General features: G+C 40.4%; 1 protein-coding gene across 1 annotated transcript in view; it reads right to left on the bottom strand.

The window, feature by feature from the left end:
• Window positions 1–7,446: 7,446 nt before the first annotated feature.
• The window catches only part of LOC117559959 (fibronectin type III domain-containing protein 5-like), a 29,631-nt gene continuing 15,240 nt past the window's right edge, over window positions 7,447–21,837 (bottom strand). Inside the window, 3 exon segments of the mRNA XM_034236695.1 lie at window positions 7,447–10,382; window positions 11,780–11,967; window positions 16,055–16,144. Of these exon segments, the coding sequence (XP_034092586.1) occupies window positions 11,828–11,967; window positions 16,055–16,144 (230 nt within the window). The 3' untranslated portion in view covers window positions 7,447–10,382; window positions 11,780–11,827.

Below are 21,837 nucleotides of genomic sequence, written 5' to 3'. Positions count from 1 at the left end.
CACACACACACACACACACACACACACACACACACACACACACACACACACACACACACACACACACACACACTTAAATGGCAATAACAGCTACTGTAAAGACTCAAAGGCAGTTTTCTTTGGCATCAAGGTCACGTGATAACAGGATGGATAAAAGCAGAAAAATAGGGTAAAAAAAAAAATGTGAATTCAACATTTGACAGCCCCATAGGTGGTGAAGCCCTGTGAAAAAAAGCCCTTTCTGCATATGTTTTATAAATAGATATACAGAGTTAAAATATAAAAACATTCCTTCCTTCTTTGATCTTATGCAGAGTGAATATGAAATATGTGTATGATTAATAAATATAAATTAATTGATGATTACTGAATTGGGGGAATAGGCTTTCTCGCATTCATGTTCTTCTTCCAAACACGAGAATGGCAATTGATCCTCTAATCTTGCTCTTAGCACTGAAACAAATGAGCAAAGGGCCCAAAATCTAACATTCTTGAGCTACCGTTGACCCATTTATGTACATTAAACTTAACATAAGTTAACAACGTACATGCAAATAGCACCCCTGACTTTAGGGGATTGCATGCTCCACCTTAACTTGGAGTCAGAGTCAAGAACACAACTTGTACATAAAGAGTAGCCTGTTCTCCATAAGCACGAGTCTACAGACAGACGATGCAATGGATGAAAGTTTCTAGCTCTCACTCACCAGCAAACTCTCATGGGTAAACAACTCTGCGGCGGTCACAGAGGGTATACAGTGTTTATGGCACACTCACAAACAACTTCACTTGTGTGTGTGCTTGTGGTGGGTTTGTTTAGCTGAGACAAGCACTGCGGTAAAACTGGCTCAGCATCGAGTAAACATTTAGGCAAACTAATCCATAGCTCCAACTTCAAAGACGATGAAGGGTGGCTGAAAATCGATGCCAGTTGAATTCACAAAATAACTAATTCTGTGCATAAAGTGGCCTGCCAGTGGTTATGTATTGAAGCAGTTTGGATGGAGGAATGCTGACATATTTTAGCATACCTCCATCTAGATATTCAGATAACAGCAGTGAGTGCAGAATGAGAGAGAAGCAGGGATCAAGGGAACTATAAAGAGAGAAATGTAATAGAGCTGAGTTTAGAAAGATGTTTATGTTTGTGTCTGTCTTCAAGTCTTCATTTTTTAAATCCGCATTAGACAGACACCAGCCATCCATGGCTAGAACAAAAAAGTTTGCATCATTAGGCTCCATCAGCCTCCTTTTACAATCCACTGATTCATCCTCTGCCATCGCCCATTCATTGCAAAGCAAATACCACCATTTTATTTGACACAAAACCATTAGCTAGTGTGTGTGTGTGAACACCTGTGGTTTATCACTGTCTAGAGCTGCTGTCTAATCTATGTTTTCGGTTCCACAGGATGCCCAGGTTGAGTGGGAGTGAGTGTGTGTGTGTATGGGTGTGACGTGTGTGCGTGGCCTAGCATTGCTATACTTGTGGGGACCTAAATCTGTTTACACAGTCACGTGTGGGGACTCGCCTCCCTTATGGGGACAAAATGGAAGGAATCATTAATTTTAGGGTGAAGACTTGGTTAGGGTTAGGCATGTGTTGGTTATGGTTAAGGTTAGGATAAGTCTCCAGGAAATGCATGTAAGTCAATGTAATGTCCCCTGAAGTGATGTATACATGGTGTGTGTGTGTGTGTGTGTGTGTGTGTGTTTGTGTGTGTGTGTGTGTGTGTGTGTGTGTGTGTGTGTTAGGGGTTATTATATTGATGCACGGCAGCTGCTGATCCAGCCTCATAAACCAGTCTTCAGTTTGAAGGCCTGGGCCACATCTTTCACAATCTAACCTTGTCACGCCCCATATACTGGAGGCCAGGTCTGAACACACACACCCTGATTAGCATTGTGGTGTCGTTCATTTCTGTCTGATCTGGGCTTTATCCTGTCTCTCAGCTCTGCAGGCATTTCCTTTCACCTCATGGCTGGGTCTCTGCTCTAATGTGCATTGCCATCTGTGAAACCTTATATGGAAAGGTGTTGGCACTTTACTAATCATGTCAAATCAATTAAATTGTCCACAGGTGGGCTCAAATCAGGGTGGCACCTGTGTTAAAGCAAATGGTCTGAATCTCTATATCAAAGGGATCTTTTTGTTTTCTCTTTTTAAAACATTTGCAAACATTTCTAAGGTTTTGCCATCATTACTTACAAACATTACACATTATTAAGCTGATTATTATATCTAAAGTGACTTACACACGCTCTATTATACCGTAAACATTCCTACAGGAGCAATTTGGGATTGATTGTCTTGCCAGAGGACACTTCCACATGTTGTCAGGAGCTGGGATCGAAGTGCTGATTCCCTGATTTGCAGATCAGACGTAAAACTAATAATGCATGAAATTAACATTTGCCTCCTATTTACTCCCCTTGTAAGCAAGCTAATGGGTGAATACAAAAACATTTTCTTCCATTGTTGTAGCAAATTAATCAAATTGAGTTGAACGTTGTTAAACTTCGAAGAGAATATTACTGTAGCAGGAACTCAGCTGTAATTGCAAATGTGCCCTAAATGCCCTGCGGATGCAACAAGCTAATATTGTGGTACTTTTCCTCAAGTACAATATTGAATACAGTAGTATTTGTGCTATTGCTTCTTTTACTTAAGATAAAGATCTTGATTCTTTCTATGAAATGAACCTTGTGTTGAGATTGTCAGCTGTTGTGTCCAAGTTAATTGTTAAATCCAACATGGATATTAAACCCTTTAAATCCGGGGTGTCAAACTCAATTTCATCGTGGGCCACATTAGAATATGGTTGCACTCAAAGGGCCGGTGGTAATTAACTTTATGACTATATAAAAATACTTATATAAATATATAATATATATAAAATAATGTATTATTTTACAATATTTCCTCTGCATTGGATTATTATCAGATATGGTAATAACTTCATAATTAACTACGTCTGAAAGCCGAAGTATAGGGGAAATAATTGCAAGTCTCTTCAGTGGCATCTCACAAAATGAGATGCATTGTGGGATATGTAGTTTATGGGCAACGTGCTCATGTAAAGCGGCACGTAACCTTATAATAAACATATTATATTCTTTGCAAGGTCTTGTGGGCCACATAAAATGAAGGTGTGGGCCAGATTTGGCCCCCGGGCCTTGAGTTTGACACCCCTGCTTTAAATGCTCTTAAAAAATGAACATTTCAACATCTTCAACTAGGACTGAAACCTTTAAAACAACTATTTAACGAGCCATGTGTTTAAATTAGTCTAAAATCTAAATAGTTATGGATTGATTTTCTGTTGAATAGCTGATCTATTGAACATCTAATCATAAATGCCTAGCATCAATACAAAATACATGTCATAATGTCACAAAAACAAAGGGTAACTCCAGAGTTCATGGATGGTATAGTGAACACCAAGACACATAAATGGTGCATTGAAAATATTTACTTTATTTCATGTGTTAATACATAATTAGACATTTATATTTTCATAGAAATAGCATATATACCATGGGTGTGAACAATAGCAATAGAGTCATGCTAGCCCTCATGAACAGGTTTTATCCCATGAACATCAAAATGGTTCAAACACAGACGTCATGATTGTACATAAAACACTGACTCCATTATTCTGCTGTAAATCCATGCTTCTTGGTTATTTGCTTTGACATCAAGGACAAATATATGCCATAAGTAAACGGCCCTATTGTTTACTATGTATAGGACCTTAGGGTGAATATTCAAGGCTCTCAATAGTCACTCGTCCAGTCATCCACACTACAGGCAAACCAAGGTGAATGAGATGACGATAACCACTTTTAAAGTCTTCAATTGGCACATGACGATTAAGAAAGCATGGGTTTGGTTACAGTTTGGGGTGTGTGAGAGGTTCAAGGGATTATGGTGGGTCTGATTTACTTTTTATGTTAAGAATTCAATGATTGAGTGCCTAAAACATCAATACAAGTTAAATACTCTTACTTTGGAGAGACCTTAACCCAAGCTTTGAAGAGTAGGGGAGCTAATAACTTAAACATATCATTGAAAGATGCCTTCAGTTACAAAGTTCAGAGTTATTGATGAAATAATTATTTTTATTTCCCTCTCTACCACCAAACTGCATTCTCAATTACGTTTCAAGGAAAACACATTTTCTTTCGAGATAGTTTCAAACACATGGTTGACATAGGTTAGGGTTAGGAAAACACCAAACACCACACAACTTCTTTGTTTAGTTTAGTAATATGACATTGTTTGGCTTTAAATAAATACATTTGGTACGTCATTTAAGTTACATTCACTTTTGGTTTGACATGAGACACAAACTCTAGTCTGCAACATGACTTCCTCGTCACGTAGACACTTTTTACGAGGCGTCAAATCCGGTAAACAATATCCATTAAATCCAAAGATAATTGACAATGCAGTTTCATTGAAGAGAAACATCATTTTCAGGGGAGTCATAGTGATAAATTTCATGTCTGTAATAGTTTGAATTTCTTCCAATACATTAATGTCTATATTACTTACACATTTGCTATAATTATGAACCCCTATTTGGACTCACTGTGCCCAGACGGTTTCACTTACACCTCAACTTAAAAAAATCAATGTCTCCATGACCGCCAACTCTATTTGTATTCCCTCTGACTCATCTTCCCTTCTCTCTTTCTGTCTTAAGGTCTCTCTCCCTGTCTCAGGCTCAATATTAGCAGATGCCTCATTGGATGTTCACCTTGAGCAGCTGTCGAGTCGCATCCTGCCGTCTCAGATAGAAAGAGACAGATCTGTCTGGACCCTTCTGCCTTCTGCTGCTTCCCCCTATGTGTCATTTTGGACGGCAGCCAGCCTGAATGCATTGAGTGTTTAAGCGTGTGTATGTGCTTAGATTTAACCGATACAGGAGGTATTACAACTTTAGATTCAATAGTATTACAGTTATTGAGCACATTCATACTTTTATCACCCACTTTATCAGAACGATGCTGGTAACCCATATGACAAGTTCACCTTGTCATGTCTTTGGAAAGTTGATCAACAGCGCTTGTTTCCTTTGATCAATCAACAAAAGAGAGAACAAAGTCATTCTGATTCCAGATGATAAGAGAGGATGCAGACGCAAAACAAGGAGGGTGACATCAGCAGTGAAAGGATCAGTCCGACCTTTTGAGTTATGTGCTTGTTGCTTGTCAAACTCTTGTCATTTGAGGAAATTGCTCTTCGAAACAAAACGAAATTCTGGATGTGGTTAGTCTCAAGTCTCATCAAGTCTAGATAGTAACCTGCAATTAGCAAAACTTTAGCAAAGGGTTGAGGTTTGGCATTGAATTTATAAAGGTGGCATTAACGTTGATTGAGGGACAGCAAGTCTTACGAAAGTCCTCTTCAGTTGAGCATAATTGTTCTGTTTGCTTTTTTCTGGAGTGTATCTCTTTCTAGAAAGACACTACCATCTGTAGCATAATGAAGTCACAAGAAGAAATAAGGGGAATACTTATGTCTGCACCCAAATCACGTTATACCGACCCTGGAGTTCTCAGATGATGGTGAAAGTATTAACTTAAAATCCAGCCCGATAATAAGACTGATTTGCCGAACCCTAAAGGCCCGGACACACCGGGCCGATTTCGTCCGTCGATAGATGTCTGGCCGTCGATGAGCGTCCTGTCGCCTTACTCAGATTGGTGTGTCCAGCACCATCGTGTCTTTTCAGCCGTGCCGACACCTTCTGCTCCCGATTCAACATGTTCAACATGTTGAATCGGGAGGCTGTCGGCCAAAGAAATCACTCTGATTCGCTGTTCAGCTTAGCGAATCAGTGATTGAGAAGCGAAACGGAAGTGAAGAAGGCACACACAGACGGCTATTATTTTTCATTTTCCAGCACCGCACTAAACATGTTTTCGATTATAAGTCGTTATGTGAAACAGTCTGTGATGGACGAGAGTGAAAATGGAACTATTTGTTGTTTGTTTATATCACGCAGTCTGTTCTTCTTCTCTCAGTTATCACGCAGTCTGTCTTCCGGTTGCCTCTTTTGAATTAAGAATACACACTACCGCCGCCTGCTGGTAAGGAGAGTTATTGCCACTCACGCATGCGCAGTGCGTACGAGCTACTTGGAAGTCGGCTGAAGTATTTGCGGTGTGTTCCAGTGCGACTTTTTGGCCAAGACGCAGGAGACGTGAAGTGACACAACAATCGGGTCCGTCGGGACGTGTTCTTTGGTGTCAGTTTGGTGTGTCAGGGCCTTAACCCTAACCCATCAATCGTTCAACTTGACAATGGACAATTGACTAACACCAACATGTTCAATAATCTCCTCATCCTTTCACTATTCTTTTCACAATTCTAGCTTTATTTATTACTGCAACAAACTCTAATCGGTCAACTGCCAACCAGACCTGTTAGAAGCAAACAAAAGATGTGTGCTGTGACTCAGAGGTCATGAACCAAGCGATTAACTCAAAGACTGCAAAAGGACACTCCTAGCCTAATTTGCATTCAACTGGATTTGGCGATCAAGCACAGTTACCAATGTGTGTAATTAAATGAGTAAATGAGGCTGGGATATACACTATCAAACTCATCTGTACATCATGCTGTCTGATGACGTAACACAATCAAAAGTGGTCAGAGTTGTTCAGAAAGGCTTCACTCAATGGTGTGAGTTCTCCTGGAAGACATTACCATTGTTGCACTTTGTGATGTGAAGAGTGACAGATATATTTGTGTCAAGAATGAAAAAAATAGATAGAGAAGGTCAAGTCAAACCCTCCTTTCTAACCCCAGATTACCAGGTGGATAATCACAGAAATGTTCGGATAATTTCCCCCCAAATTCGTTGCCAGGAAATGCATGGGTAGGTTTTTGAAGCTGAATGGAGTTTACCTTCACCTGCTGTAAATGATGGAGTTGAAGAATGGAAAAGACAGTTTATGTAACTTTAATGAGGAAAGTGTTCTTCTTGGCAACATCTGCGCAACGGCAATCTGGTCCTTGTCCGGCTCTCTTCCTCACGACAGAAGGAGACTAGACACTTCACAGCGATGAGGAAACACTTGCTGACTGGAGTCTTTTGCTGCTTTTACCTGGTCCATCTGTGCGGACATCAACTCAAACTCCACTTCCTAAAAGACACCAGCTACACTCCCCTTTAAAAAACCTTGACATCAAATCTCCAGTCTACTTTGTTTGACGCGTGTGTTTTTTTTATTCTGCTGTGCACTACAGGCCAAGTGATGATGCCCCACTTCTGTCAACGTTTCATATACGCCTCCTTTGTTTATGTGCAGGTTCATTGTTCCTGTTACGTCAGATTGGATCTCTCTTCTACCAGCGTTAGTTTATACACTACCTCAGACACACTTCATCATTCTCCTTTTCTTTGAGATGCGTTTTTATTCCACTGATTGTTGTGTGAATTAATTGGTTTATTTTTTTCACTTTCACTCTATCTTTAAGATTAACTTAGCACCAGGCTGAATAGTCATTTGTGTTTGGGTGCGGCCACAAAATGTGCTTTGTTGAACACCTAAAGGATACAGTATGTCATTGTTTTCTTAATCTCTTGCATATTGTATTAGCTTCGGCTAGCTACTTAAACTAACATAAGATCTTTAAGATTAAAAATGCTGTCTGACTGACTTTTCAATGTTTCAAGGTGACTTAAATAATAATAACCCTCTTAAAGTGTTGAATGCTGAATAAACTATATATTTTCCCACGGGGATAAATAAACCTCCGTCTTATCTTATCTTAAATATGCAATGAGGGCTCATTACATGATATAGTAATAAAAGACATGCAACTAAAGACACCAATCTTTAAAAGCCAAATGTCCAAAGCTGAATAGTACAAACCCTATACACACAGCTTTAACTATCTCTCAAATGCTCAATGATGTGTCCTCTTTACACCTGACAATTCCTGTTCCTTTTATTTATGTTCTTATTAATAGTGTAGATAAAGTGGTCCTTTTTCCTGTCCTATTATATCTCTACCTTTCCTGTCAGCTTTCTTTAATCAATTATTTCATTCTCCTCCATTCTGTCTATTTCCCCTCACTTGTTTATGGGGAGAAGTGTCCGTTCAAGCCATCCCAAGAGGTGACAAATTAGGGATGGAAAGTGGATCGAAGTCGAACGCAAGGGAGAAGAGGTGATGCGGAGAGGAAAAGGGAGACTAACGGGAGTCTGAGGGCAGATATAATGAGAAACAGGGGAGAGGGAAGCTAGAAGTGAGGAAACCAGGAAGGCTAGAGTGATACATGAGAAATAGAGCATTGCAACAGAGGATGGCGAAAGTCATAAATGTGAAACAGAGCGGAGGAGGGATGGAGGAGGAAAGAAAGGCAGCTTTAGAAGGGACAGAGTGAAACATGGATGTCAGGGCAGAGGGTTCGTGTGTTGGCAGAGCTGATGATTGAGATGGGAAAGTAATGGCTGTCTCTTTCTGCACAGGCCGGTATTTAAATACACAACGCAGTATGTAAAACCCTGTGAGTGAATATGTGTGTGCAGTGATGATTAGCAGTCATCACGCAGCGAGGCATTCAGACATTTGCTCATTATCTCTAATTTGGCAGCAAGTATGCTGAGTTCAGCTTTGCAGCATTTCTCTGTCTGATTTCTTAGTGAACTCTGCAGGGGTTAGGGTCCAATAAATTGCAATTATGTGCATAACACATCGTAATTGAACAGGAAGCCCACAAAAAGATAATGAAGCTTTATCTTCAGCTGAATAATCCTGACAAATTCCTTTAGTACTTCACATAAAATCCTCAATGAGGTGGTAACTATGCAATGATTTATCCTTTAATAATAGGGTGTCAGAATGTGCCGCACATAGTAATGATATCCATTTGTTTTTGCTTCGATATATTAGGTTGCCATGTTTAAGTTTTTGTCAACAAACTCCATGAAAAGACCAAAACCAAAAATGCGTGGCTCTGTCTTTCAATATTAAGTTGTTCTGTGGCATAAATTAATTGATCTTTTCATACGATTTTGACAAGAAGGAAAATATGGGATATCAACATTGGATGTGAAATATAAGATTTAATCTATTAGCTTGTTGACTACACATTCATAACAGTTTTGATTGGACGGCTAATTGAATGTGTTTCCCTCTATCTCTTCACAGCATTGCATGTTAATTAAAGATTCAGAAGGGGTCTCAGAGAAAATGGTTTACATTATAAAACAGTCGCAAAACTCAGTGGATTATCAGTATTCTCCTACAGTCTGGTTTCCATGCTGGTTTCAGGCCAACCACAATAAAAACTCAGCCAAACTTTGTGTATATTTCATTATAAATGATGTCTCAAATCCTTGCACATCCTACATATGGTGCTGAAAATGCAGTGATGAACAAAAAGGAAAGCTCAAAGATTGACACTGAGGTTAACTTATGGATTTCAAAACATGGAAGTTGTACAATTTGTATTTGAAATGAGACAAGACTGTGATGAAAGATTGCCTGTTCAAGCCTTGAACTTTATCTGAATTATGGATGTATTCAGACAGTGTCATCCAACTCATATAAGGACAGTATGGTGAGATTTAAAAAAACAAAGTGACAAGGTGTTAAGGTTACCTATCAGAAAGTAAGTATCATTTAACTGATGATGCAAGGCAGGAGACAAGACTCAACGTGCAATATTTCTGACCAAATAACATAATTATACCGTATTAAACTGGGATTGTGAGGGCTCAAACAATCACATTAGCAGGAGCACCAAACATCACTGGACCTATTAGAGACAATCAAAGAAAGACAGGGAGATAGATGGGCTGCCACACAAAGAGCTGTTAAGACAAGAAGGAAGGAATGTAGATAGAAGGATAGAAAAAGTATTGATGTTGTGTGCTGACTTTTACCTCAACCATCTTATTCAGGTGTTCCCACTGTTCTGCCATGTCTGACCTTTGAAGCCAAAAAAACAACAACCAGACTTCCATGATTGATGATCCACTTCTGGGATTCGATGCCACTGATGAAAAGTAACCAGAACGTTTGAATCAAGCAGTTCTTGTTTATAGGAAAATACATCCCCTCCATGCTTTGACAGTCATTTGTATGTGTCTATATCGACCAGATTAGGCTGCAGTCCAGTTTTCGTCACTCACAACAAATGTAAATGTAGGTTTGCCCTCTTCTGTTTCATCTCTGACTGTTCACATGTGTGTCCATTGTTTCGGAAGAGTTCTTCATTATGTAAAGGAAGAGTTTCTGTAATGGTTTGTCTGTGCTTCAGTACGATGGCTTTCTGTTGGTCTCAGGGTCTGGAGGAAACACATTGACTGAACTTGATGAGAGACAAAGTACAGTAAAAGTTCCAATATAGTGAAGACTGGAAAGAAAAGTACATACAATTAGAAACATCTTAAAGGTCACCTATTATGCAAAATCCACTTGTTCATGTCTCTTCTACATCAATCCTCTGTGTAAAGAGACTCTGAAAGTCTCAGGAACAAAGATTCTCTCTCTTTTTGATCCATTTCTATAAAAACCTGTCTGAAAATGAGCTGATCAGATTTTGGCCACTTTATGATGTCATAACGATGTTTTGTCTTGTGTAACCATTAGCCAATCACCAACCAAGGTAACCCCCCCTTATCACCTGAATCTCCTCCTAGAGCACCATTGAGTTCTTTGTAACCAAATCTCTCTCAGAGGGGCGTGGGGAGGGGCTCCTTATTTTCATCTAAAGTAACAGACAGAGAATCAGCACTTTTGAAACAGGGCTGAAACAGAGAGGATTATGGGTAATGCTGCAATGATCTGTTTGGTGTTTGGAGCCAAACACTTCAGAGACATGTTTTGTATATATCTGAGCCTATAATATATTGATGAAAAACAGTATAATAGGAGACCTTTAAAATGTATTATTACAAAATGACCTGTTAGGTGAACCCTGTTCCATTTACGTAGCTAGACCTACTTCCCATTTCAGCACTCCAGAATCAGCAGTACAGGATGGTAATGGTGGCATATTGACTCCTCCACATTTGATTATTTTTCGAAAAACAATGGGTTCATGATTTCAAGCAGAGACAAAATCAGGCTTTTCATTTCCAGGTGAGGACTACCATTCCTTCGGTGGAAATTACTGTCATTAGCAGATCGGTATCATCTGTATAGCTAGCTAATTAACTAGTCTGTGAGTTGGCTGACAAGTCTTTCTCCAACGTACATATTGTATATAGTGGACTCGTTTTAAAACAAAAAGCGTCTCAGAGTTTCAAATATATGCTTCATGGCTACGTGAATGCTACACATATGCTTAAGTTTAGAGCTCTACCCATTTTTAAGACAGCCCATTATTCTGAAACACCAAACCCCATTGGCTCAAATGCTTTTTTTCTGACAGCCTGTTAACCTCAAACGCCCATTGCCCTGAAAATATATAGTTTTGCTGCAACAAAGAAAAGCATGTGGCACTTCCTTCTAATTAGCTAGTACTCTTTGTATTGTTGGTTATAATGTGAACAACATAGGTCCAAGCACTGAGCCCTGTGGCACTCCATGGCTAACTTTAGTTTGCATGGAAGATTCATTGTTGACACATACAAACTGAGACTGTTCAGATAGATCTAAGCCTAAAGCAGTTCCCTTTATGCCAACTAAGTGCTCTAGTCTTTGCAATAGGATGTCATGGTTGATAGTATCAAATGCAGCACTGAGATCAAACAAGACAAGAATAGAGACAAGTCCTTTGTCTGAGGCTATTAGAAGGTCATTCCTCACCTGTCCTGAGGTTGGAGGAGTCGGTTATTGCACAAGGCTCTGCTGGTCTCAGACGTTGCTGCGCAGTATTCCACCCCGTGGGTGCTCTGGAGTACTGCACTCTGAGGAGTTCTTGGCTTTGTCCTTGTTGTTGTTGGGCTCGTTGTCTTTGATGATGTCGTACTGGCGACAAAACAGGACTATCACCCCTGGTAGACAAATGGACATCATAATCAAACCGTGCATAAAAAGAGTGTACTAACAAGCGTCGGTATGTAACGAGCAACAAATGACGATGGTTTGTCATGTTAAGTTATGACTAGTTTGGGATACGTACTTATATTTATTTTAGGGCTGTCAAACGATTACAATTTTTAATCAGATTAATCACAGCTTAAAAAATAATTAATCATGATGAATCACCATTCGAACTATGTCCAAAATATGCCATTTCTTTATGTATATTGTTGTGGGAATGGAAAGATAAATGAAAGAAGGCGGATATATATATATATATATATATGTTTATTGTAAAAAAAATCTGTGTGTCAAAATGAAAGAGAGCACCTATCAATCATCATACCGTGGGGTCTTAATTCATCGACGGGGGGGGGCTAGTGGAGTACTTCGTGACCACAGAGTGTGAACGTTGTGATCAGCTGTTTTAGCACAGTTCTCCAGTGAAGGGGGGGGGGAGTCTCCCTCCGCAGCCGGTTGGCGTAGTTTTGGCACAATTCCGTTGTACAGACCGGCGTTAACAGCAGCCCTGTCTGTGCACACGGAGACCGACTCTGTCGTCCGGTGATCTAACCGCCTTCTGGAAAAGCTTCACAAGTACGTCGGTACGCAAATGCGCTTTGTGACACAAGTGCTGGTACGCATTTCAGATTACGCACATAACCTGCGTACCAGTTATGTGCACCCCTGTACTACAGCAAAAGTATTCTCCGTCGGGACTTCCTGCAACAACACCACGCCGTTATCTTGATTCTGATTGGCCAGAAGACATTATCAAAGATGTTCTATTGAGAAGACGATCACTACGTGACACAAGTTTTAAAAACCGTTTCTGGTCTTCGGTATTTCCAGACAAGTGGCTACTGAAATCAATCTTACTAACTGCTGTCTGTGCAATTTTCGGCGCGAGTTGGCGGACTTTATTTTGCTTACTTTAACATCATTTTTCATGGTGGGGCTAAGCAATTTCTTGGTATGGGTGTAGCCTACCCCAGCCATACCCTGGCGCTGCCACTGGTGGGATGTATGGGGCGGGCCATTCTGCACATGCGTTAAATACGTTAAATATTTTAATGCAATTAATTCAAAAAATTAATTACCGCCGTTAACGCGATAATTTTGACAGCATTAAAATATTTTAATTCGAAAAGCCCCAGAACAAGCAAGTAAGAATGGAAATATTTGCCAATTTTAACAGTAATTAAAGCTACTATGCTGCAGTACCTTTTCTATAAAAAAAAGTGATAAATTCTGACTGATAACATTTGGAAAATCTAAAATGGTTCTCTGTTGAATTATTGTGTCCCCATTTCGGTGAACACACGAAAAACCTTATTTCCAGCCCTATTCACCTTGATACAAAGCAACACATCTTCCATTAAGAGGTGTAGGAGGTGATTAGGTGTTCTTGTAATTCTCCATTTATTCAACCGTCTTTGAAATGTCAATAAAGCAGACCAAACTGAAGCGAGAGATATGAATAGGGTGAAACACACACACGAAGATATGAACTCGATGACTAGATAGCCATGTGAGGCCTGCCTTCAGTGAAGAAGATTCAAGGGGGAGATAGATGCGAAGAGAGATAGATAACAAGCACAGAAAAAATAAGAAAGAGATTAATTCATGACGGTGGAGAAGTGGGAGGAACGGGCTTCAGTCTGGTCTGTTCTGCTTATATCAGCCTCCATTCATCTGATCGCACCCAGGGCTAGGATGGGATATCTCACTGTGATATCCCCCAGAAAGCCTCATGGGCCCAATTAAAACCCAATTCACCTTCTTCATTTTCAGTCCTTTTCATCCCCCTGCCCTCCTTTTCCCTCCAACTCTCTTTGATTCTCAGCCTCTCGTGCTCTCGTGGGTAATAGGCAAAGGGGATCCAGCCTGCTTGTTCTTACTGTATCGGCAACATACAGTATTCAGGCCATATTTGTATCTCATTAAACTTTGTTTAGTTGGTTGGAAGATATTTTACACAGCCGTGTGCATCTGTAAAACAGTGCTATGTTGCACACAAGCAGAACTTCAGCACAGATAATGACTGGGAGGCTGTGATAATAAGCAACCTCAGTCCTTTATCTTGATGCAGGATACTGATGCAACAAACAGTTTATTGAATATCATGATGTAGTCTTTTGTATTTTTGTGTTTTATTATATGTTGCATTGTTGGAGGAGCTCAGGTCAGAAGAATTTCATTGCCATTTCTACTCTGTAGCTTTGTGCATATGACAATAAAACCTTTGAGTCTTTGAATGATAGAAATGTGACTTCACTTTTTTATTTATTTGCACTCTAGATGGAGGTCCCGGATATCTCTGGATGTTGGTTTTAACAGAAAGTCATCCATCTGACGTCAACATGTTTTTCTCTCTTACATGTACATAGTTTACTTATTTCATCAATACATTCACGATTGTATCACTAGCACTATTTTTTATGGCACTATAATTTCTTTCTTTCTTTAGGTCTACTGTATGTTGCACTGATGGCAGGGGCTGTGAATACGTTTTTGTGGCTCATGACAGACAAACCAAACCAATCTTTTGTTCTAGAACGGGTATTTTGCTTCGGTATGTTGTCTAATGACCACCATAGTTCCAAGAGACGCTGCCCAGATGATGTTGCGCATAATTACTAAAGTAGTTTTACGCTAGGAGAAGCCACTGACTGAGGTGAAGGTCCTGAATGATACCACGGTTTTGCACTTTGAGGCTTATTAACGCAGTGTTGTAACAGGAGGAGGGAGCCTCGGGGGAAACTGCTACACTGGATGCAACCAAATCCTACACTGTCTCTAACAATTAAAATGTAAAGGCAATTTTATAGACATTTAAAGGTCACCTATTATGCAAAACCCACTTGTGCATGTCTTTTATACATGTTGATGTATAAAAGACTTGTGCATGTCTTTTATACATCAACATGTGTCCCCTCTTCTTCATGTCTCTTCTACATCAACATGTGTCCCCTCTTCTTCATGTCTCTTCTACATCAACATGTGTCCCCTCTTCTTCATGTCTCTTCTACATCAACATGTGTCCCCTCTTCTTCATGTCTCTTCTACATCAACATGTGTCCCCTCTTCTCCATGTCTCTTCTACATCAACATGTGTCCCCTCTTCTTCACGTCTCTTCTACATCAACATGTGTCCCCTCTTCTTCATGTCTCTTCTACATCAACATGTGTCCCCTCTTCTTCATGTCTCTTCTACATCAACATGTGTCCCCTCTTCTTCATGTCTCTTCTACATCAACATGTGTCCCCTCTTCTTCATGTCTCTTCTACATCAACATGTGTCCCCTCTTCTTCATGTCTCTTCTACATCAACATGTGTCCCCTCTGTGGAAAGAGACTCTGAAAGTTTCAGGAACAAAGATTCTCTCTCTTTTTGTCCTGATCCATTTCTATAAAATCCTGTCTGAAAATGAGCTGATCAGATTTTGGCCACTTTGTGATGTCATAACGATGTTTTGGCTTGTGTAACCATGAGCCAACCAAGGTAACCCCCCCCCCCCTTATCACCTGAATCTCCTCCTAGAGCACCATTGAGTTCTTTGTAACCAAATCTCTCTCTGAGGGGAGTGGGGAGGGGCTCCTTATTTTCATCTAAAGTAACAGACAGAGAATCAGCACTTTATATATCTGAGACCTATAATATATTGATGAAAAACAGTATAATAGGGGACCTTTAAAGATAACAAAAGCTACTTCAATTACAAACCTACTAAAGGTTTAACCTCAGAACCTAAAATAAAGTGTTTTTATTATGAAATTACTTCTTCAATATAGAAAAAGCGTCTATTACATCCTAAATCTCAAACTGTGATTGCAGTTTCCTCCCGAAAACACTTTTCTGTCTATTTCAAACTGGTGCTGGTCACAAAAAAAAGCTTTCATCATCCTGAAAGCACTTCATGGCACAAACAAACCATCAGACTAAGGCTGAGTTGGTCTCTTCATATGACCTCAATCAGAGAGCTTATTTGCCCCAGAGACAGTGGAGTCCTTAAAGGGCTGCAGTGATGAATGTGTGTCGCTGAAGAGGAATATTACCTGCCCACATGATGAGCACCACAACGATGATGATGAGTTCTCCTGCCCTCAGCTGAGCATCCTGACCAACCTCCTCCATTGTCACCTCATCTGGGGAGAAAACAAACACACTCAGAGTCAACAAAGTGCCTCTGAGGACACTACGATTTATTGTGTCAGAGAGTGAAAGTGAAATTGCCACCGCTCTGAAACTCTGCAGGGAAAGATAAAAGAATAGAGCAGGGCGACAGGAGAGCAGAGAGGTGTTCATTTTCCTTTGTGGCCAGTGTAATCAAAGTTAAGTGAGAGCAGTGGCCTACAGAGACAGAGGGCTGCATCACAAACCCCATCACTCACGTCTGACAGGAAGCTGGCACCAATCACAGGGCTCAAGGTTTGAACACAGTCCGAACCACAACTCTCTGTAGCCTGGTGCTAGCCCAACAAACCCTAGTCAAAATGATAATTTCCTGCAGTTGTGAATATGGCATTAACACATAGATAGATAGAACAGATAGATAGATTCCTTTATTGTCACTACACAGAGTACAGCAACATTCCAAGCATTCCCAATGGTGCAATCCCACATAACAGACAGTACAAATATCATTTGACAATACAAGCTAAAAACGTTGAATATATACTATATAAAGTGACAACAAATGTGACCTATGCTACATAGAACAGTACGCTTACAGAACAATACAACATTACCATACAAATACAAATACAAGAACAAAACAGTAAAGGCAGTACAAAAATGTAAACAAGTCAATAAATAAGTTATTGTACATGTGTTCATCAATGCAGTTGTCACTGTCACTTAGATGTCTTTATTTGCATTATTAGAGGGGTCTAGAACCCACTAGTTTAAAGCGGCCTTTTTTACTGTATTTTTCTTACAGCTTGAGTTTTTAGATTGCCACAGCTAATATCTCAATGCAATGAAATAACCATTTTTGCAATAATATAAATATAAGAGGGTATAACATTTAGTGAAAAAGCATAAATGTAATGTCTAGTATGTCGAGTGTCTGTAATGACTGTATCTCATTCAACATGAGATTCATATTTTCATGGATACAGGGCTCATTAACCATTACTGGCTTAATTGACAAGAAGCTTTTGATAAATGGTGCAGAAAATGTCTTACATATATCCACCAGAAGGGGGTGGTCTCAACCAAGAGGCAACATTCAGGGGTGTTTCTCAATGTCAAGGAAGGATGCTCCAGAGCCACTATTTCAAGGATGCTACGTCATCGAGTCCCGCTGAAGGACTGTTCCAATGTCCAGGCTACTTGGAATTCTACCGAGGCCGGCGTCCTTCGTAGCGAGACATTTCGAGGCTGCACATGTGTATCCTCCACTGTCTTAAAATCCCCACAATGCTTTGCGCACGGAACAATTTCCAAATCTTTGGCGGAAATCACGCAGCATTTAAGGCGGGGCCTCGCATATGACGCACACCTGCACACCTGTTAGCCTGTTCCACCATCCTTCGTTTTCCGAGGCTAGGAAGGATTCTTGCCTCGCTTCTGAAGGAAGTGACTCGGAAGACATGTCCTACCAAGGAAGCGTCCTCGACATTGAAAAACACCCCAGGTTTGAGAAGTGTCTTAAACCTGCATTATTTCTAATGGCCAGCAGGGGGCAACTCCACTGCTTGCAAAAAGAAGATGGATTCTCGAGAAGTGTATGAGAAAATGACCCTACTTCTTACTTGATTTATTAGCTAAGTAAGCATTTCCCTAATGAGTTAATGGTCTCAAACACTAATTTGAAGTCTTTCCCAATAAAGCCTGAAGTTGATTTTGAACTATGTTCCAATTCAGAGGAAATCAGACGATAAAGCAAGGTATGATTAAGGAAAAGGCTACCTTACGATTGACAGGTAATTAGACATTTTTGACCGTTTCACAATATGTGATTTAACAATTTGGTGGCATAAGAATGTTGGTTGTGCTTATCTCTCCGTTCTTGTGGTTGTGGACGACTTGTGGTTAAAAAAAGTCGTCCACAAACCCATAGGTGGCTACCTCCACTTCTTTTATAGCGTATGTTTTAACTCAAAGCCAAGGGTAACGGTAAAAAACGATATAAACAAACCATTGAAGCATTCCAAAGAGGCTTAATGTGTTTTTAGGTAAAGCAGGTAAGTATTTAGAGGTTCAAGATCATGTTCCAGAAGTGAGGATAAGCTTGTTCAAAGTCATATTAGCCAACTTAAAAAAAAGAAGCACAGACATAACTCTATGGGCAGGGTGAAGAGTGTGATGATCATCCTCCTGCTTCAATTACGAGGGAAATCGTTTTTCTATGCTCACAAGTCTCCTGTTGCCATGGTGAACCCTCTTAGCTGAATACATGGTTCTGATGTGAGAGCAGACCTTCCCTGATTAAGATATATTTGGGTTGTGTCGTCTTGTATCTGTAAGTTCACGTCTACTTCTCTCTGCACGTTGTCCCTTCAGTAGGCTGAACAACGGCAAAATACTTTCAAATGAACGCTCAACAGACCTCAGTCTATCTTACAGGTAATATAAAAGTATGCTTGGATGAGGGTGCCAATTACAGAGTAGCCTGGGGGAGCATGGCTTCCCTTAAGGGAGGCGTGTGGCGCAGTGGATAGAGCCTTGGTGTTGGGATTAGGGGGCCACAGGTTCAAACCCCACTGCAGTCAGCATGTCGTTGTGTCCCTGAGACACTTCACCCCAAATTGCTCCTGTGGGGATTGTCCACAGTATTGAGTATGTAAGTCGCTTTGGATAAAAGCGTCTAACAAGTAACATGTAATGTAATGAGACTTGAGCTGGACTGAAAACATGGTTTGTGAAGTTTTGGTGTGTCTTTTATGAAAATGCATTTCAAATTTCCTGTATGTCTGGCATCATGGATCATGCATAAAATGATATTACATATGCATTTATTGTTCATGCCATAAGTGAGAGTTCCAACTTTGTTCCTACTCTCACCTATGGCCATGAAGGATGTGGGATGACCGAAAGAACTGGATTGGGAATACAAGTGGTTAAAATGGGTTTTTCTCAGTTGGGTGGCTGGCATCAATGTTAGAGATAAGGTGAGGAGTTCAGAAGGGACTTTGAGTTCAGCCTTTGCTCCTTAGCATAGAAAGGAGCCACTGAGGTTTGCTAGGAAGAGATCGAGGGGAAGACCCAGGACCAGTTGGAGGAATTACAACTCGGAATAATTTGGAATCGCCCAGTCAGAGCTTGTTGATGTGGCAGGGAAAGAGAAGTTTGGGACTCCGGGTAAGAGGTTGTCAATGAATGGATGGATGGATTATTCATGCACGAGGGACAGGTGCAATAAAATATGTATAATCTTATAACAGTATTTACCGTACCTGAAAGGCGCAATCATTAAAAGTAGCTTTAATTAGAGGATATCAAATTATTAGAACTTGAGTTAAACCTGAGGCTAAAACAAACTCCAATGAATGCTGTCAAATACACCTGTCCACAAGCCTGGCCCTATTTTCTTTGTTCTATGTAGAAAACGTCAAGCAAAACTCCATAAGAAGTCATCCACATGCTTCTACAATTCCCGACTTCAAGCTTTTGTTAGGAAGACAAATACCATTGCACCTGTACTAGGAAAATCACAACACTGTAGTTGTTCTGGTCTAAACTGACAGCTGCACCGCTGTCAGAGATAAATCAAAGGCCTAAACAGCTCTGATACTGTAGCAAGGAGGCCGTGCAATGTTTTACTGCTGGGAAAGATTGATTTACAAGAACTGCAGATTTTGCAGCTCCTTGTATAACGTAATAACCAACACTACACATCAACACTAGACATCAAATATTCACTACATGATAACAACTTTAGTGCATTTAGATTTTTTTGCAATGTTTTGTTATATTGGCATATGAGTTCCAGACTGGAAGCCGGGCAGATACAGAGTACGATCACCAGACAGATAGGAGCACAGATTGTGTGTTGTGTTGCATTGTGCCTGCAGATACTAAATGGTGCCAGGCTGATTAAAACCCGCTTAGAAGGGGAAGGGTAGCATTAATGGCTAGGCGATTTAATCAGCACCGCTAATGAATGCTTCCATAAACACACATATACACACAAAACTTGCTAAAGGAGAACTTCCATCAAAGTCTGAGAAAACAAAACAAGTCAGTCCCTTAACATCGGGACAAATCGTCCAACGAAACACGCAAAACACCGCTATCATTGCAGCTATTTCATACGAGTATCAAGTCGGAAAATTGTTATTGTTTCTTAAAGAGGCCCTTTCATGCTTTGTTGTGCTTTCCCTAGGTTTGTGTGCATGTAAATGGTCTCCAAAGGCTAAAATCCCAACGTTTCTCTCCAACACACTCCTCTTCTGCCTGAAACGCCTTCAATGGACTCCTTTGTTTACATCTGTAACATAGTGACATCACTGTGTGACACTTCTATTGGCTAGCGTTCGATCACATTGTACGTGATAGGCTAAGGGGCGGGACATCTTTAAGCGGTCGACCAATCACAACAGAGCCGGCCAGCTAACCAATCAGAGCAGACTGGGCTCTGGTTTCAGACAGAGGGTGAACAGAGAAAACTTAAAGACATAATAACCTACAATTTCAACTGTGCTTGACTACACAATAGAAAACAATACGAACAACAACACACAAGGGTGTTCGATATTTTTAAATACAATATTTATCTCCCATAGATTTACACTGAATGCGTTTAAAGAAATTACAGAACCAAGCGTATTCCCTATCGGTTCAATACAGCCTTTAGTTTTCGACAAGCCTGCACACAGGGGTGTTTTTAGGAGCCGCTTCTCCTTAATGTCTTCTCCTGTTTCCTTATCACTTTGCTGCTGATGAGCATTTTGTGTGTCCCTCTGAAGCAGCTGCTCCACTGTAACTGGGTCGAAATGATAAAATTGGAAGTACTGCAGTCCGTTCCAGATAACAGCCGTCTGCACTCCAGAATCAGAACAATGAAATGCATGGGAAATGTAGGGGTTCTCACAAAGACAGCCATTTCTGCATTTAGCTTGTATTACATTCTCAAATAACCTTTTTGTTGTTGTTGTGATGAAGCATGGTTACACAGATATAACAGTTGGATGACTTTATGCCTGTGTTTCCATGAAAGGAAACCACCACTGGGGCTGTGGTGGCGAAGTCGATAGGGACTTGGCTTGGCAACTGGAAGGTCACCAGTTCAAGTCCCGGCAAGACCAAGTGCTACCGAGGTGTCCCTGAGCAAGGCACCGTTCCCTACACTGCTCCCCGGGTGCCGTTCAAAATGGCAGCACACTGCTCCTAACACAGGATGGGTCAAATGCAGAGAAACACTTTCCCCACGGGGATTAATAAAGTATATCAAAATCAAAACAACAAAAAAAAGGCAGTATTTTTGTTTGCTCTTCTGGTTGCTTCTGTTCCTGTGTGCTTTTCTACTAACATTTGTGTGCTTTAGCAGCTATTAAATTTGCATCATTTACCCGCCTGTGTATGTGTTTGAAGCAACCTGATCTCACCAGAATGCGTGACTCCACCACGACTCCTTAACACCGCATTGCGTGGTGGACTCACGAACTTTGTTACATTTACGTGTCTGCACCACGCAAACAACCCCAATGTAAAGTGAATGAGGCTCTTTTGTCGTGGTGCACACACGCATTTCTACAACGTCCTGCAGTGAGCTTTTATTCTATAAAACGTTTTTAAAATCTACTTTATAGCTTGTAATAACTCACGGGAGGCTTCTTTTATTTTATTTGTATTCATAATAATTTTTCTTTTTCGTCAGAATGTATTATGGTGC

Source organism: Gymnodraco acuticeps, unplaced genomic scaffold (assembly GCF_902827175.1).
Source record: "Gymnodraco acuticeps unplaced genomic scaffold, fGymAcu1.1, whole genome shotgun sequence".
Taxonomy (NCBI): Eukaryota; Metazoa; Chordata; class Actinopteri; order Perciformes; family Bathydraconidae; genus Gymnodraco; species Gymnodraco acuticeps.
The sequence above is the reverse complement of the archived record's forward strand: the minus strand, read 5'-3'. Positions and strand labels throughout refer to the sequence as shown.